Raw genomic sequence first — 19,396 nt, forward strand, 5'->3', positions numbered from 1 at the left:
TATTACCAGAAAGTAATGTTTAGGAATTTTTATCTCTGAAAAAAATTTTGATTAATCTTCCTGTCTAGATGTTTAAAATTTATGCCTATTTATTATGGGATCATTATGGGATGATTAACAAAGTATCAAAAGATTGCATAGAAATATAATCATATCTTTTCATAAAAATCATTTTGGTTCATACACTACGTTTTAGATCCTGCAAATATTATACATTTTAGCAATCTGATTTTTAAAAATTTATATCATCATATTAAAATACTATATTTTTTCTGAGCTTTGTCTTAGTAATTTTTTTTAAAGAATCTGTGCATAAAATATGCAATATCCTTTAGAGTAAATTAGGTTTTTTTTTTATTTGCCTTCTTGTAGTTCAAACAATATGATGATAGTTTAAACTTCAATTATAAACGTAAGTATAATTAATCAATTTTGAAAATCTCTCTAAAATGGAGAATAAATTGATTAGGCCATTTAAAGAGTGCCCTCTGCTGCATAAATTTAAGTGTGCACAGTCCTTATGTCCTAATGCTTGAAACAAATAGTCACAATTTTTTTTATAAAGCTATGCTGAAAAACACCCAAGCATCACACTGCTATTAAATAAATTTTTATGAATTGCCTGTTCTCTCACTTCTCTAAATTGTACCATTTTACAGAATGAAATACATAATTTTCTTTCACTAAACTAATAAATATCAGTTATTTTATTTAAGATACATACTTAAAGAGAGAAATAATGCTATATTTTAAATGTGACTAATCTGCCTTAAATAAAGAATACAAATGGTTAACTATTCATGTTAATATGCTTTTCAAAATTATTCTTATTTCATGAACTGGCCTTGAATACTTAGTCTAGATGTATTCTACATATAATCAGATCTTTAGACTATATCTATACTTATATGTAACTAAAAGTTTAATATAATTTGCAATGTTCTTCTTGAACTTCTTATAAAACCCCTGAGGGCATAGTTGCCACAGTAATTCTGATGACAATTTCGAGGATCAACATTTACTCTACAGTAATTATAAATCATTTTTATGTTAATATGAGCTTTTTTGCTAACATTATCATTTGATTTATTAGAGTGTAATGTTAAAAGCTGACACTGATTTCTCAACATGTATAATTTTGAATTTGTAAATTTAAAAATGTAGACTTTTCTCAAATTTTCAAGTATAATTTTTATATTAATCTATTTATAAATAATTCTCAAAATTAATTTTGAGAAAATGTTCTCAATGTATGCTTCATTACACAAATGTATTTGATCAATATCCTTTAATAAAATTATTTTATTAATTTAAGATAGTCCTTTCACTGATGAAAACATTGTCATGTTCTACTCATGTAATTCTAATAAATTAAAATTATAAATATGGTGATTCTTAAGTATTTCAATGAAGTCACAAACAATACAATTTTATTATATTTTTCAACTTAAATTTACAGGTTAAAGTCAATACTCAATTTCTTTTAAATATTCAAAAATACCTTATCCAAAACTTTAAAACCTGAGTGCCAAATGCATAACATATTTTAATATACAGTGGCTTTTATGTATTTTTTCTATATTTAACACAAAATATTACTATTTGGCAATTTGTTCCCAATTTCTATATTTAATCCTATTCTTAAAATCTCAAACACAGTCACTAAGAGCAAATATCGTATCATGGTAAGCAACTGGGGTGTCACCAGCTGGCTAAATTTACTTATCTATCAGAATTTTTGGCTGCGGTTGTTAATCTGGACCTGTGGACATCTGTAGGAGTGTTCTAAAGAACCTACTGAGCCTTTTTCTTTGTTCATTGTAATATACGTACTGTGTTAATAAGGGATTCCAAATTAGAGTCCTATAAATAGTGCTGGTGTCTTTTGCAACTTAAGTCTTTTGAGGTGAAGTTAAGCTGTAACAGATTCTTTTATTATCCTCTTTCAATTTTATGGCTTGATTCATGCAAATATTATTATGTAACCCCTTAATGGGCTGCTTATGCATCGATTGGATTAAACTAATATATTTATGGCCTAATTCTATTCTGAATTCTTTTCACACTATTGCTACCTAGAAGATTCATATTTCTTATAAATAAGGAAATGGCATTCAATTTTGATTCTGGACGCATCTTCTAGCTCTGTGAATATGTCCCAAGATCTTTCTAGCAGCGTTATCACTGAAATAGATCTGTGTGTGTATTAGCTAATGATAAATACAGTAAGACTGTAACTAACAACTACAGAATCTTAGAGGCATGTAACAATCAGAAGTTATTTAGTTGGAGTCTGTGAGCCACTGGAGGTTGGTTAATCTGGACAGGGCTCTGCAGGGAAAACTCAGCTGTGGTTCATGGCTCTTATCTTCCCCTGGGAGCAGTGGGCCTGCACAGGTATGTATTTCTCATAGTCATGGCCAAAATATAAGTGAGTAAGCCCAGTTACACAAACACTTTTTAAGTCTTTGGCCACATCGTGCCCAATAGCATCCCATTGGTAATGTCAGGCACATGTTCTATGTCCAAGGCACAGCAAGTGACAATTTCATCTTGTGTTTCACCACTAAATAACATGTATCACTATTTTTCTGGCTTGTTATGTTTTCTTTCCAGCCCCTGTCCACCACATGACCCCTAAATTAGGTCTACATATTTTTCATTTTTGTTGTTGCAGCATCCCCTTTTAAGTATCATTTCCTGTATCAGCTATCTTTTGCTGCATAAAATAATAATAATAATTCAGTAGCTAAGACAACAAAGTATTTTGCCTGGCTGGATGCAAGGTCAGCTGACCTCCACTGGACCAGCTGGGCTTGGCTCCTTGGTAAGGTTGAGCTCAGATCTGCTTCATATGTTTATTTGGGGACAGCAGTTCCCGCGGGGGGTAGGGAGAGACTCTTTTCACAGTGAAGGCTGAGGGATAAAAGAAGCCTAATCACACAAATTCTTTTCAAATTTCTGTAATCTGTCACATCAGATAATATCGCATTGTCAAAGCCTAGAATCCAGGGATGGGAAAAGCAACTCTGTCCATGGAAGGAGAGGAAAGAGAATGAGTATTTTTAACAATAATCTACCACAGAGATGACTGACCATTTGCAAAGGTGGATATATGCTAGTTACCACCAGAAATAAACAATTATTTTCAGTGACTCACTCTAATAGATGTGTGGGCATGGAAAAAATAAATCAGTGATGAGATATTAAAGGATTAAAGATTTTCATCCAAGTTCTGTCACTTATTCTATAAATAGAGAAATTAATTTCAATTATTCTAAATAATTTAAATAGAGATCCCAGTGAAACTGCTTTATTAAAACAGAATTGCAGATATTTAAAAAGTATTTTTATATCTCCAATAAATGACTGATTTCTTAAATGGTTATGTGGGCTCCTTGGTATTCTCTGTCATATCAAAGAATTCTTCATTCATATACAGGCACGATATGAAGTTGGATAAAAACCATGTTAAAATTAGAAACATATATATATCCTCCCATGTAAGGAAACAATATGAATAAGAAGCATTGAAAGAAATGAATGAATAATTCAGGAGACAGCAGGCAGAAAGTCAATTATTTTAATACTGGCAAAGCCAAATTAAATGTGTTTAAACTACTGTAAACCAACTTTTATTCAATATTTTTAATAAGCTGAAAAAAGTTTTCTGTCATGACAATGATCATATACAAATATAAAAAATTAGGAAAATGGAAAATCTAAAATTGAATGCATTCCTAAAATTATTTTAAAATTGTAAGTCTATTTTGCTTTTAATTCTCTATTTAGAATGCGCTTATCTTTGGAAAAAGAAATAGAACGGCTGGAGTCAGCTTTGTCTGTGTGGAAATGGAAGTATGAAGAACTGAAAGAATCAAAGGCAAAAAGTCTGAAAGAGGTAGGGAGACGTGTGATGGAAAGGAAGCAACTGACTGTTTTCTCTGTTTCAATGTGTAACCTGGTGGGCAGAAGACTGAGTAGACAAGAGGAAAGGAGGTTAAAAGATTGAATTCCCTCTATAAAAGGAATATTTGAACTCACATATTAATAGTGGACTCAGTCAAACTCAAGCCATAAGAAATCTTGTTCTAAATAACACATATTTTTAATGATCACCCACATGACACAATTATCTATCCATTCCAGGCACGTGTGAGGGGACGGACAGCCTAAGATGCCATCATATCATAACATCTATAATAAACAACTTTATCTTACTCTTTTATAAAGCATTCTGAAAATATTAATTTATCTTTAGTGTGTTTAGGTTCTTTTCACATTGGCATTATAGTTACTCAGAATCGTTATACATTTATACATACATTTAGTTATACATGTATAACTATACATAGTTATACATTTCCTTTGCATTTTCATCAATAAAATGCTGTCATGAACACTTTCCATGATTTATTAATATTCATTATTTAAATAATATTAATTGTGTGTATTTTGTGTACTAAAGCACTATGCTAGGTAAGTATGTGGGATAGAATAATGAGCAAAGCAAATCAAAGAAAAATGCTGAGCAAAAATAATGACAAGCTAAATGCTCCCCAATGAGTTAGCATTTAGTTCATCTGTGTGCTATATACATGCATATATATATATACACACATACAAACTGTACATGTGTTGACAGCTGTCGAAAGAAGCTGCATATCGAAATCAGTTATGTAATCATGCCTTAGTCTAAAGCACTCCTCCATCAGTTGTTTAAAAAGTGGGAAGCAGTATTCCTCTTTGTTTATGAAATTCCATACGAATGTTGTTTCAGCTTTGTTTCCAGCAAGTGATAAAGTGTAGAGTCATTGACTCAAGTTTGCAGAAATCCCATGAGGGAATATTCAAGAACCTTAGTTGCCAGCACTTGCCTTATTTATGGGTCACATGCAGGCATCCTGATGTTCATAGAGCATAGTAATCATCATGCAGAGGTTCAGAACTAGTCGACTATGTCAACCCTGCGGACCACTGAGATTTGAAAAGAGGGAGGGACTTCCCTGTCGGTCCAGTAGTTAAGACTCTATGCTTCCATTGCAGGAGACATGGGTTGGATCCCTGGTTGAAGAACTAAGATCCTGCATGCCGCGTGGCACAGCCAAAAAACTAAATAAATAAAATAAAAATAAAAGAATGTTTTCCAAGAAAAGGGGTGGGGGGAACTTCCCTGGCAGTCCAGTGGTTAAGACTCCATGCTTAGACTGCAGGGACACAGGTTTGATCCCTGGTCGGGGAACTAAGATCCTGCATGGCCCACAGCACAGGCCAAAAGAAAAAGAAGCTGTTCCTCAGCTTTAAGAAACTGTTGAGTATTTTGCTCAAAGGGAGCTGCTTCCCCTCTCCTTTCACCTTATATTCTTTCCATTCCATAGCTAGAATTGAAAAATGACATCTACATTGAAAACATACAAGAAACAAAGTCAGTAAATGAAAAGAGGGAGAGAGTTTCCTAATACCCTTAAACAAATATCTCCTGCCTAAAAATCATTTATTAACAGAAGGTAATTTCAGTGAGAACCACAGAAGGTTAGTTTGGGAATATTTCTCAATGAGGGGTAATTTAAACAAAGCTAACAAGCTAGATAAAGTTTATTTCTGCTTTATAAGTTCATGTTATACTGTCAGAGTGTTTTTGTTTCCAGCTTACACTGTGGGCATGTATGTAGTGTATGCGTGAACACACACATGCATTTGTGATGGATTCATCATATTTATATTCACAGGTACCTAACTGAATGTGGTCTCTGGGTGTGAGCACTGACAGTAAACTAATGTTCTACAGGAACAATATCTCATAACACAAAAACTGTGTTATGCTTACAGTGTAGGTGTGTTTGTCTTATAACGAGTTTTAATTTGATTGAGAAAGCTAATATTTAAGATAGAACTGGTCTTCAATTTAATTAAAATCATGCATTTACAATCTCTTGCCACTAATGGGCAGTGCAGACTTGATAACATCAATTTAACATTTCGAAAGCAGCTGTTTTTGAAAAAAGTCATGGTTTTCAGTTGGTTTACAAAACGATATGTATATTTTAAAATGTTTAATGTTTTCTATTCAAAGATGATATTTTGGAGTATCAAATTGGAAAATGTCTACTTTAAATTGCTTAAGAAAGCTTTATAGATGAGAAAAAATAAAATCAACATAGCATTTTACAGTGTAAATTGGGTCTATATTTTGACACCCATACAGAAGTATATATTAATACATATGTGACCCTTCTACTAGATAAAATGATAGGGCTTTTAGGGGCTTCCCTGGTGGCGCAGTGGTTGAGAGTCCGCCTGCCGATTCAGGGGACACGGGTTCGTGCCCCTGTTGGGGAAGATCCCACATGCGGCAGAGCGGCTGGGCCCGTGAGCCATGGCTGCTGAGCCTGCGCATCCTGAGCCTGCGCGTCCGGAGCCTGTGCTCCGCAACGGGAGAGGCCACAACAGTGAGAGGCCCGCGTACCACAAAAAAATAATAATAATAATAATAATAATAATAATGATAATAATAATAATAGGGCTTTTGGAACAAAGGAAACTTCAAGACTGTTATGGAAAATTTGTTTAAATATTTAAACTTTTGAATGTATGTTTCAGTTAGAGGAACTACAACTTTGAACTTTGAAGAAAAGTGACAATGAATGAAAGGAAGAGTTTTTATTGTAGATGATGGAAAGTTAATTTAACAGAGATTTAAAAAATATTGTTTGAATTATTTATATGGGATTATTTTTTAAAAAATGTTTCTTTCCACTTCCTAAAGGCGGTTTATGATATTCATAGAGCCTTTGGAAGTCATGTGGCATAAACATATATTTAAGTTATTTTTATAAAACATTATGGAATGTTTAAAAAAATTTTTAGACAATAAATAAAAATACTTAGTCGCATGTAATTATTATATATTCTTTGTTTAATTGTTTTATAATAGATTATAAGAGAACAGTAATCTTACGGTACATTTAGAAAGGTCATTGTACAGTAATTAAAGTGTAAAATATTTTAAATTCCCATAAGTTGATTGACAATCAGAAAAGGTTATTATGATACATCCTCTGGACCTTCACATGAATTCTCCTTTCTTATTCCACTTCTCAACAATTCTGATAAATGACCTTTTCTTTCACTGTAGCTCTTCATCTATGAAAATTTTTGAATACCGTGTAATTCTTTTTTAGATGCATGAAACTTACAAACAAATACATGCCTGGCTAAAAACTGGCTGCTGGAAAATTTAGCAATTTTTAGAGCTGGAAACAGATGTGCTTAATAGACCAGAATTTTTAAAAATGTATTTGGAAGTCTGGTGTGCTTTAGAGGGAGATCTTTCTTAAATTACTGACATTTAGAGAAGAGTAAATATGAGAATTTAATTGTAAAATCGAATAAGTATTTAAAATGCAACCAAGATGATGAGCGGCGGAGATGGTTATATTCAAAATGCTGTTCCCATGCTGAATCTAATACTTAGTCAGCTTTCCTCTGCACGTCTGTAAATACTGATTTGGAATTAGATTATGAATTCCAAGAGTGCTGTAATGACAAGTTTTATGAAATCTCATGATCTAGAGAATCAAATATTCAGATAAGTAACATTGATTACAAATAAGTATGGTACCTTGCTTTAACAATAAATGACTGATTCTTTTCATAATGGAAGATTTTTTTTTTACCATATGTGGAGAAAACTGCTAGCATTTTAAAATTGGTATCAAACTAAAAAAATGAAATTGTAACTTTTTAATCTTCCTTTGAAAATTTTGCATTTTTACCTGGTATCTTTTTAAGGATTTTATTTAGAAATCTTTTACCTTTTTGTGATAATAGCGACATTTCTAGTAGTTTATAATTTACAGTGTTCCTTTACGAATAGTTTATAAATATTTTATAAATATTTGTATGAAGTACTTAGGGAGACACAGGCTTCATGGGGCCTCTTTATGGCACTAATAGCTGACATTGAAGCCTTATCTGAAACACCTCAAAACACCTTTCTAATTTGAGGGAAATAGAAGGTTAGAATTATGAGTTATCTGTAGCTAAAATTCTATACTGATACCTTCACTTTAAAAAAGGTTGTGTCAAATGGGAGCTACTCTGCCCACATAAAGAGAGGGTCCTTGAAGATACTTAATTGAAATAGGTATGTGGTAGAGTATGAGTACAGTTCTTAGCTCGAAGCTAATTTCAAAGCTGTCTCATATTGCTATTTTTGTGGCTTAAAGGAAATACTCCCTAGAAATGACCCAGAACATTAATGTCTGTTGTCAGTTCTAACTCCTCCCCTCCCCTCACCCAGGCGGAGCCATCCTGTCTCCTCCTCTTGCCCTCTCCTCTAGGTCCCTTGCCCAGCACTGTTGACCTATTCACTTGTCCACCCAGCAAGCAGGGTGATAGCTCTCAAAACGTAAACTGGATCATAAAAACACTTCAGTGACTTCCCACTATCCAGGTCCAGCTGGCTCAGCCACCTGATGTTGACAGTGTAGTGGGTGCCCGGTAATAATACCCCTCTTTCCACCCCAACTGCTCTAAAAGGCAATGCCCTAAATTCCAGCAGACAGTACCCAGCAGTGAACTATTTTTGATGCATATACATTCCCTACCTGTGTTTGGAGTCCAGCCTTCTCCTTCTGTCACTGACTCTGCTGTGCCCTGAGCTCTCAGAGGTCATTTAGCTGGACAGTCTGCATCAGACCAGAGATTAGACACAGGAGAGAATGGGGGTGGGGGTCACGTCAGGACGGTTTGTATGGACCCGGCCGGGAGTGCTGTACATTGTTTCACTTATTCACAAGTGAGTACTCATTGCCTTATATATGTGTGTGTGTGTGTGTGTTTGTGTTTATGTTTATATTTTCTGTTTCAGGCTGTTTTTTTTTTCATCGAAACAGTCACACAACAACCCTTTCACCTCCCATCCACCAGTCACATCTTGCCATTAACTTCAGTTTACATGTCACTTTATAAAAGGGAATGGTTTTATTCCCGAAAAAACTTCCTTTACTATTTTCCCTCGGAGAAATGTACAAGATTTTTAAAAGACCTTATCAACTGCAATTATTTTTTGGTTTACTTTCTATTTGCCTTTCCCACTGAACTCTGAATTTCATGATAATATACGTCATGTCTGCTTTATTCATTTCCCTCTATGCAGTGCTGATCAAACGTGGTTATGATTTGTGAAGACCGAAGCTTTTTTATCTAGCTCTATATGCTTGTATTCCTGAATGGTGGCTATGGCTATAGTGTAAGGAGAATAGTTGAGATCCTAGTTTTTCTTTTTTGTTTTGTTTTGCTAGTTATTTCTTTCAAGTTTTTTTTCACGGAAAGGCATTTTAATTTAAATAAAGCAGTGTGTGCATGTCAAGCCTTTTATTACCTGATGAGGCTACTGCTCTACATCCCTGAAGATTTTAGATTTTCCAGGGCACTGGAGTGAACCTTCGCCCCTAACATCCTATCCATCATGAAAATCTGTTTAGCTTGTTCTTTGCCAGATATAAATTAGCTTATCAGGACAAAGAGTGAGGCTGATAAAATACCGTATTAGAATTCTATAAATGTATAAGAACAATGAAGCCTATGGGACACCACTTTGCTCATACAAGTGCCTTCAAGACCTTTTAAACAAATGTAATTAAGAATAATGTAAGCACTAAATTACATAAGTCAGAATTAATTGAACTACTAGTGGATAATTCATAGACATCACCAAGGTAACCCTCAGAGCACCGAGATGACTTCCTTAACTCTAAGGCTATTGTAAGTATTATGAAAGAAAATTAGGCTCTTCAGAATCTACTTTACTTGTAGAAACATAAAATGATAAAGGAAAAGATAGGTTGAAATCAGATGTTTTAGCATCTGTTTAAGTTAACCAACACTATTTTAAAATTTAAAATACAGTACAAAGGAGTCAGCTGATATTTAATTAATCTATACAAATTAATAGTTTGAGAATGATGTTAAAAGTAGGTTGAAAAGATAATGTCCCTAAAGGAGTGACACAGTGACAATGGTCTCACGTAGAGAGGACATTCAGTCTGCAAAACATCTTTATTTTCTATTCCAGCTGACAGGACACTTTCCACTGATGCATGCCTCATACATCCAAAGATTCTGGTTTTATCTTTTCCTATAAGAAATCCCTATGCAGGGATATTCAGTTAAGACCATTCTGAAGATAAGGATCTTCCTTTTAGTAAATAGCATGAGGATTTTTACCTGCAGGAGCAGTTTTCATGTTGAAAAGGAGATTGAATCAAGGCACTCTGCTCATCTTAGCCCTGCCATGTACTGACACCAAAGGTGTGTACATGACTGCGGGGGATTTAGAGGGTGACTTTTTTTTTTTGGTGGTGGGGCGTTCCAAGTGTTTCTAATGATTTTGTTTAGCTTTACTGAGGTATAAATGATATACAAAAAATTGAGCACAGTGTATGCATTTTGATGAGTTTGGACATATACATGCATACATCCATGGTACCACCATCACACCGAGGCACTAAATATATACATCACCTCCAGCATTTTTCTTGTGTTCTTATGTGTATGTGTGTGTGTGTGCTTGTTTGTGGTAAGAACACTTCACATGAGATCTATCCTCTTAATATTTTGGGTTGGCTAAAAAACTCGTTCGTTTCTTTTTTTTTTCATAAGATGGCTCTAGTAGTGCTTTTTGTCTTTAACTTCATTCGAAACAATTTTGTTAGATTGTATTGAGACAGCTGTCATATCAGCGTGCATTTAAAAAAAAACTAATCAAAAAAACCCAAACAAACAAACAAAAAACTAATCAAAGCTGGTGAATTTTTGTGTAGCCATTTAATATTGAAGATGGAAGAAAACAGCAATATTTTCGGCATATTATGCTTTATTATTTCAAGAAAGGTAAAAACACAACTGAAACGCAAAAAAAGATTTGTGCAGTGTATGGAGAAGGTGCTGTGATCGAATGTGTCAAAAGTGGTTTTTGAAGTTTCATACTGGAGATTTCTCACTGGATGATGCTCTGCAGTCTAGTAGATGAGTTGAAGTTGATGGTGATCAAATCGAGACATTAATTGAGAACAGTCAACGTTATACCACGTGGAGATAGCCAACATACTCAAAATATCCAGGTCAAGTTTTGAAAATCATTTGCACCACCTATTGGTGCAAATGGTTATTTTAATTGCTTTGATGTTTGGGTTCTACATAAGTTAAGTGAAAAAAACCTTCTTGACCGTATTTCCGCATGCAATCCTCTACCAAAATGTAATGAAAAAGTTCTGTTTTTATAACAAATTGTGATGGGCAATGAAAAGTGGATACTGTACAACAATGTGGAATGGAAGAGATTGTGGGGCAAGTGAAATGAACCACAACCACACCAAAGGCCGGTCTTCATCCAAAGAAGGTGATGTTGTGTATGTGGTGGAATTGGAAGGGAGTCGTCTATTATGAGATCCTTCCAGAAAATCAAATGATTAATTCCAACAAGTACTGCTGGCAGTTAGACCAACTGAAAGCAGCACTCGTTGAAAAGTGTCCAGAATTAGTCAACAGAAAATGCATAATCTTACATCAGAATAATGCAAGACTGCGTGTTTCTTTGATGACCAGGCAAAAACTGTTAGTTTGGCTAGGAAGTTCTGATTCATCCGCCGTATTCACCACACATTGCACCTTTGGATTTCCATTTATTTCGGTCTTTACAAAATTCTCTTAATAGAAAACATTTCAGTTCCCTGGAAGACTGTAAAAGGCACCTAGAACAGTTCTTTGCTCAAAAAGATAAAATGTTTTGGGAAGATGGAATTATGAAGTTGCCTGAAAAATGGCAGAATGTAGTGGAAGAAAAGGATGAATATGTTGTTCAATAAAGTTCTTGGTGAAAATGAAAAATATGTCTTTTATGTTTACTTAAAAACCAAAGGAACTTTTTGGCCGACCCAATATTTTAAAGGACACAATACTATATTGTTAACTAAAGTACTATGTTGTACAACAGATCTCTAAAACTTATTCATCTCACACAACAGAAACTTTGTATTCATTTAAAAACAACTCCCCATTTTGCCCTCCCCCAACCCCAACCCCTGGTAACCACCATTCTATTCTCTGCTTGTGTAAATTTGACTATTTTAGAAATACCTCATATAAGTGGCATCATGCCATATTTGTCTTTTTGTTACTGATTTATTTTACTTAGCATAATTTCCTCTAGGTTCATCCATGTTGTTGCAAATGGCAGGATTTCCTTACTTTTAAGGCTGAATGATATTCCATTGTACGTATATACCTCATTTTCTGTATTCATTCATCTGTCAATTTGGGTTGTTTCCATATCTTGGCTGTCATGAATAATGATGCAGTAAATATGAGGTTGCAGGTATCTCTTAGAGATCCTGATTTCAATTATTTTGGTTATATACCCAGAAGTGGGATTGCTGGATCACACGGTACTTATATTTTTAATTTTTGGAGGAAACTCTATACTGCTCTCCAAAGTGGAGATTTCCCATATACCTCCTGTCCCTGCACATACAAGCCTCTCCAGTTGTCAACATCCCTCAACAGAATGTTACATTTTTTACCAAGGATGAACCTATGCTGACACATCATAATCACCCAAAGTCCACCATTTACCTTAGGGTTCACTCGGTGTGAATGTACCTTAGGGTACATTCTGTGGGTTTAGACAAATGTATGATGATATATTTCCACCATTATGGTATCATACGTAGTGTTTTTACTGTCCCCCCAATCCTCTGTGTTCCACATATTCATCCTTCCTTGCCCCACCTTCTTCAACACCTGGCAACCACTGATATTTTCTTGTCTCCACAGATTTGCCTTTTCAGAATGTCATATAGTTGGCATCATACAGTATGTAACTTCTTAAGACTGGCTTCTTTCACTTAGTGATATGCTTTCCTCCATGTCTTTTCACAACTTGATAGCTCCTTTCTTTTTAGGGCTAAGTAATATTCCATTGAGTGGATGTATCACAGTTTATCCAGCTACCTGCTGAGGGACATCTTGGTTGCTTTCAAGTTTTAGCAGTTATGGATAAGGCTGCTGTGAACTTCTATGTGCAGGGCTTTATGTGGTTTTCAGTCTCTTTTCATTTAATTATTACCCCCTGGTGAAATGAGTTCCTGTCTTAGGTTATTTTATGGGTCACTGACCACCTTCTAGACAGCAGCATTTGTGCCCAGGATCACATCTCAAAGTATGGCAAGTTATGTGGGAGGAACTGAGTGTAGCTGCTCTGTTGAGAAAGGGTTATGGATGTGGTGGAGACTCAGGGCATCACTGTCTCCTCTTTAGGGCTGTGGTGCATCCTAATTAGTACCAGAAGTTTTAAAGAGAGTTAAGAAATCATAAAGACAGAAGGCTCCTTTAGCTGGTATTTTTAGAGGTATCATATGGGAGAACTGAAAAGGCACAGGTGACATACAAGAACAAAGAGTATTCTTTGAAATACACTTTAGAATGTATAATTATCACTTGAGGAAATTTTCCTTTGTAATATAGTTCTGAGGTTACGATCAAAGTCGGTCGAAGATATAATTCTATATTCACATTAAACATCTTCTGATATATACAAAATGAGTTGCTGATGAAATCTCATGAGGGTTCTCACATGGATAATCTGGATATTATAAAAAATGGTAAATAATCTTTTAATGCAGTTGTACTGAATTAGCAGAATCCATTAGATTCAACTGAAAATAATTTTTAAAAATATATCTGTCCAGCTGTCTCTTGAAAGATTTTGATTTAATTGGTTAGGAGTACCGATTACATATCTGGTTTTTAGAAGCTCGTTATCCTGGTGTGCACCTTAAATTGATATCTGCTGCTCTAAAACATCACCTGGGGAGGGGAGCGGGGGACTGTGGAAATCCCCAAAACCAGTTGTGACCATTTTATGTTAAAGATCAACTTGACTTGGCCACCACCAAGTGCCCAGATATCTGGTCAAACATTATTCTGGGTGTGTCTGTGAGGGTGTTTTGGCATGAGATTAGCATTTGAATGAGTAGACTGAGTAAAGCACATTGCCCTTCCTAATGTGGGTGGGCCTCATCTAATCAACTGAAGGCCTGAATAAACAAAAAGTCCAACTCTCGTGCAGATAAGAGGGAATTCGTTCTGCCCAACTGTCTCTGACCTGGGGCATCAGTTTTGCCCTGGTTTTGGACTTGAACTGAAACATCAGCTTTTCCTGGATCTGGAACATGTTGACTCAGGTGGGAGCTCTACCATGAGCCCTTCTGGTTCTCAGGTCTTTTAACTTGGACTGGAGCTTTCACCACTGGCTCTCCTTGGTCTTCAGCTTGCTGACTGCAGATCTTGGGAATACGTGTGTGTATATATATATGTGTGTGTGTGTGTCTTAGTCTGTTTCTCTAAAGAGCCTTAATACACCAACTTTACTGAAAAAGTCATAACTTGACCATATCTGCTTGCTGCAAGTCCTGGTTTATTTCCACTCAATGATTTTTCTCTCTTTTGCCAGTTGTGCAATTGGCATTGGAAGCACTGCATGTACTCCTAGTTAGTAACATCAATTATAAAGTGAAATATATACTTTATATATTTCATGATTTCTTTGGCCTATTTTCCATTGTTCTGACTTTTTTTTCACTATTTAGATGGCTTTAGCTCTTTAGCTGATTCTAGACATTGCATTGTTTACACAAAAAAGCATAAAATCCCAAAGAAGAAAAGTGATTTTATCAACTATTTGGTTGTGGGAAAGATTTGTACAGGTCAGGCTCCAGTCTCCAATGATTTCAAAACGCCATATGTTAGGGGAGAGTAAGAATGTATTAACAAATTTCAAGTCACCAAATTAGTGAAAAATCATGTAAAATGGAATGTTTCCAAGAGTAACTTAATTACATTACCAATAGCATCATATGCATAAGTTCAAGTGCCATTTTAATATTGACAGAGAGAGTTTAAGTGTGAAATGTTCGAATTCATTTTGAATTACATTCTCAATGTTTAATTATGAAATACACAGAGAAGTGGGTGATAAGGCTTTTTGATTCTTCATAAAATAGGGGTGCCAATGAGACAAATTAAGAGATGAAAACTCGTATTGTGTTTCATACTTAATTTGATTAAGTATGCTTCTAACAGAAGCTCTTTGTGATTTTAAAATTAAATTAGAAGGCGTAATTGCTATAAATCTTTTGACTAAAATAATCTTTGCTTTTACATATTTTAATAGATTTATTGAGATATAATTCACATACCATACAACTCATTGTAAAGCATATAATTTGGTGTTTTTAAAATATATTCACAGAGTTGTGCAACTGTCACCATAATCAACTTTAGAACATTTCATCAGTCCAGAAAGAAACCCTAGATCCATTAGCAGTGACTCCTTATTTCCCTCCAATCCCCACAGCTTTAGTTAATTACTGATCTAATGTAATACTGTAGATTTACCTATGCTGGGCACTTCATATAAATGGAAATTTATGACTGGCTTCTTTCAACTTACATAGGTTTTTGAATAGAGTTTCTATAATCTGCCTTTCTACCAATTCTTCCTGTTACAGCTCAAGAACATAAACATGTTGAATTTTTTTATGGCAACCTCATTTAGAAAAAACTATTAGGAGGCATAAGTTTCTGTTTCCCATAAGAAAATATATTAACATTTAGCTGTTTTATTCATGTCTGAAGCAAGGTGTAAACATTTTAAAATTATATTACTTTTCTTAAATGAAAATTTTGATTTTGACAGAAGTACAGGTCATCAAGAGACCAAGACTAAGTAGGAAAACAAACAAAACAAAGAAAAACATTTCAATTTCTAAAGCTTTGTAGAAATGTAAGATAGTTTTTCATTATTACCAAAGTTGGCACTCTTTTTTCACTTGGTGAAGTTAAATCACATACTTTAGCTCTAAAAAAAATATATTCAAACATGAATATTTGATTTTCCTAGTTTTATACTATGGTAATTATGTGCAGCTTCAGGCAATATTTAATTAAGAATTAAACCATGCTAATCCTTTAAAAACCCTATTTTTCTAAAAGTAAAAATCTGAAACATGTTTTTCCTCCCCAAGAACTATGATATTCTATAATTTCATGTTCTTTGTGAGCTAAAGGACTTGGAGCTCTGTGTGTGTGTGTGTGTGTGTGTGTGTGTGTGTGTGTGTGTATACTTGGAGAACAATACTCTGTGGAGTTTAAAAGCCTTAACAGCAACAATTAAAATGGTATCACATTCAAAAATATATCTTGAAGATGCTTCTATTCATGGATAGGAAGACTCAATTCTGTCAAGATGCTAGTTCTTCTCAACTCGATCTATGGATTCAATGCAGTCCCAATCAAAATCCTAGCAAGTTGTTTTATGGATATTGAAAAACTGGTTCTAAGGATAATAGGGAGAGGTAAAAGACCCAGAAGAGCTGGTACAATATTGAAGGACAAGAACAAGTTGGAGGATTGATGCTGCCTGACTTTAAGACTTACTATAAAGCTACAGTAATCAACACAGTGTGGCACTGGCAAAAGAATAGACAAATAGACCAATGGAACAGAATAGAGAATCCAGAAATAGACCCACATAAATATAGTTAACAAATCTTTGACAAAGGAGCAAAAGCAATACAATGGAGCAAAGATAGTCTTTTCAACAAATTGTGCTGAAACAACTGGACATCCACATGCCAAAAAAAAAAAAAAAAAAAAAGAATCTAAACACAGGCCTTACACTTTTCCCAAAAATTAGCTTAAAACAGATCATAGATCTAAATGTAAAAGACAAAATTATCAAATTTCTAGAAGATAACATAGGAGAAAACTGGATGACCTTGGGTATAGTGATGACATTTTGGATAGAGCAAAAGTGTGATCCATGAGTGAAATAATTGATAAACCAGATTTCACTAAAATCAAAACCTTTTGCTCAGCTAAAGACAATGTCAAGAGAATGAAAGGACAAGCCAAGGACTGGGAGAAAACATTTGACACATCTGATAAAGGACCATTATCCAAAGTATACAGAGAACTCTTAAAGTTCAACAAGAAGAAGATAAGCAATTGGATTAAAAAATGGGCCAAAGACTTGAACAGACACTTCACCAAAGATGTGCAGATGGAGAATAAACATATCAAAAGATGCTCACACATCCTATGTCATCAGGAAAATGCAAATTAAAACAACGGTGAAATGCCACTACATACCTATGAGAGTGTCCAAAATCCAGAACACTTGACACCAAATGCTGGCTAGGATGTGGAGCAACAGGAATTCTCATTCATTGCTGGTGAGAATGCAAAATGATACAGCCACTTTGGAAGACAGTGTGATGACTGTAGTTAATAATATTGTATTGAGTTACTACATAGTAACTCAAAAGTTACTGTGAGAGTAGAGCTTTAATGTTTTTGCCATAACAACAACAACAAAATGGTAATTATATGAAGTGAAGGATGTGTTAACTAACCTTATTATTGTAAACATTTCACAATATGTACGTGTATCAAATCATCACATTGTACACCTTCAACTTACACAATGTTACATGTCAATTATGTCTCAGTAAACTGGAAAAATATACAAAAAATATGTTAAGGCACACTTGGTCGTTATAAATGATGGAAAAAAAGAACACTTTCTTCATTGCTGGCTTTGAGCAATTTGATTTTAATGTGTGTTGCTGTGATCTCTGCATATATCTTTGTTCTTGGGGGTGTGTTGAATTTCTTGGCTCTGTGTGTTCATACTTTTTATTAAATTTGGAAAATTCTCATTATGTTTTTTAAATATTTGTCTTCATCCCTTTGTCAGGGACGCCAATTATAAGTACGTTAAGACTCTTGAAGTTGTCCCACTGTTTGCTAATTGGCACCCAGTGTAGTCCTACTGGGGTGAGTGAATGGTGAGGACTGGGAGGCTTGGAAGGGGAAGTTTGGTCAGTGGCACATACCAAGCACCTTGGTTGTTCCTGAGTTTTCAAATGCTCTTCGGTATGATGAGGTTATCACTGTTTGCTAACTGCCTTCCCATAGAGACCAGGCAATAGAGGTGCTATCTCCTTCAATGTTTACATTTCAAAGAGATAGTTCCCAGGTCCTAGAGAAGGGCCTCCCTGGGTTATAAAGCTGGCAAAAGGCTGGCAGATTTATGCCTCAAAGGGGCAGGGAAAGAATTTACAATTACAAGTTGTTGTTGTTGTTTTCAAAATAAACACTCTAAGACAATGAAAGCCAAGAACCTGTAGTCACAAACAAACCCCTCTAATTTTGCTCAGGCTGAGGGGAACATTAAGCCCTCTTGGTCACTTCTAATTCTATCATCTTTGTTCTTTCTGGGCCAGTTTCAATTGATGAATTTTTCTCCTCATTATGGGTCATGCGTTCCTATTTGTTTGCATAACATGCAATTTTTGACTGGACTTCTGTCATTAGCAATTTTATCTTGTTGGGTGGCCCTGAATATTTTCATTTTTTAAAATTATTTTTGAGCTTTGTTCAGAGATGTAGTTTTATTACTTGGAAATAATTTAATCTTTTTTGTCTTAAAGCCTTTAAACCTTGTTAGATAAGACCAGAGCAGCATTTAGTCTAAGGCTATATTTCCTACTGACTATGGAGTCAAAACCATTCTGAGTCCTTTTTGTAATGGAAATGTGAATTATGAGATCTTCCATTTTGGCAGCTGGCAATAGGAATTATTACTGGCCTTATGTGAGTCCTAGGCGGTGTTTCTTTTAATTCTCTTGGGGGTTAGTTTTCTTACAAGTATGCTCAGATCACCACCCTGGTGAGTACTCTGCAGACCTCCAGGGTTCCCCTCTGCTGCGTTCTCTCTGCTCTGGTACCTTTGCCTCAGCTACCCCTCATCCCATCGCTCCCAGCTTCACCCAAACTCAGGGGTACCACCAGCTTCTTCCTTGCTTCCCCTCCCTACCCTGTGAACTGAAACTCCTTCCAGGTAATAAACTGGCTATTTTTAGGGCTCTTTTTGTGTTCTCAGGGATTGCCTGATAATCAATGTCTTTACAACAATTGTTTCTTCCATTTTTCTTGCTTTTTAGTGGTTTCAGGTTGGCAAATTTAGCTTCTGTGACTCCATCTTGTTTAGCAGGCAGTATCATTTTGATTATGTATTAGAAGTATGTTTGTGTTTTTTTTTATCTTGTTTCCCTTTAAATATTATTATTATTATTTTTTTTTTTGCAGTACGCGGGCCTCTCACTGTTGTGGCCTCTCCCATTGCGGAGCACAGGCTCCGGACGCGCAGGCTCAGTGGCCATGGCTCACGGGCCCAGCCGCTCCGCGGCATGTGGGATCTTCCCAGACCGGGGCACGAACCCGCGTCCCCTGCATCGGCAGGCGGACTCCCAACCACTGCGCCACCAGG

General features: G+C 35.2%; 1 protein-coding gene across 5 annotated transcripts in view; it reads left to right on the forward strand.

The window, feature by feature from the left end:
* Nucleotides 1-19,396, forward strand: part of CCDC102B (coiled-coil domain containing 102B) — a 262,646-nt gene that overhangs the window by 51,948 nt on the left and 191,302 nt on the right. For all 5 annotated transcript variants that reach the window (XM_060029199.1, XM_060029202.1, XM_060029200.1 and 2 more), the window contains exon 4: nt 3,793-3,901. In XM_060029199.1, the coding sequence (XP_059885182.1) occupies nt 3,793-3,901 (109 nt within the window). The remainder of the gene's footprint in view (nt 1-3,792; nt 3,902-19,396) is intronic.

The sequence above is a fragment of the Delphinus delphis genome, chromosome 13 (assembly GCF_949987515.2).
Source record: "Delphinus delphis chromosome 13, mDelDel1.2, whole genome shotgun sequence".
NCBI lineage: Eukaryota > Metazoa > Chordata > Mammalia > Artiodactyla > Delphinidae > Delphinus > Delphinus delphis.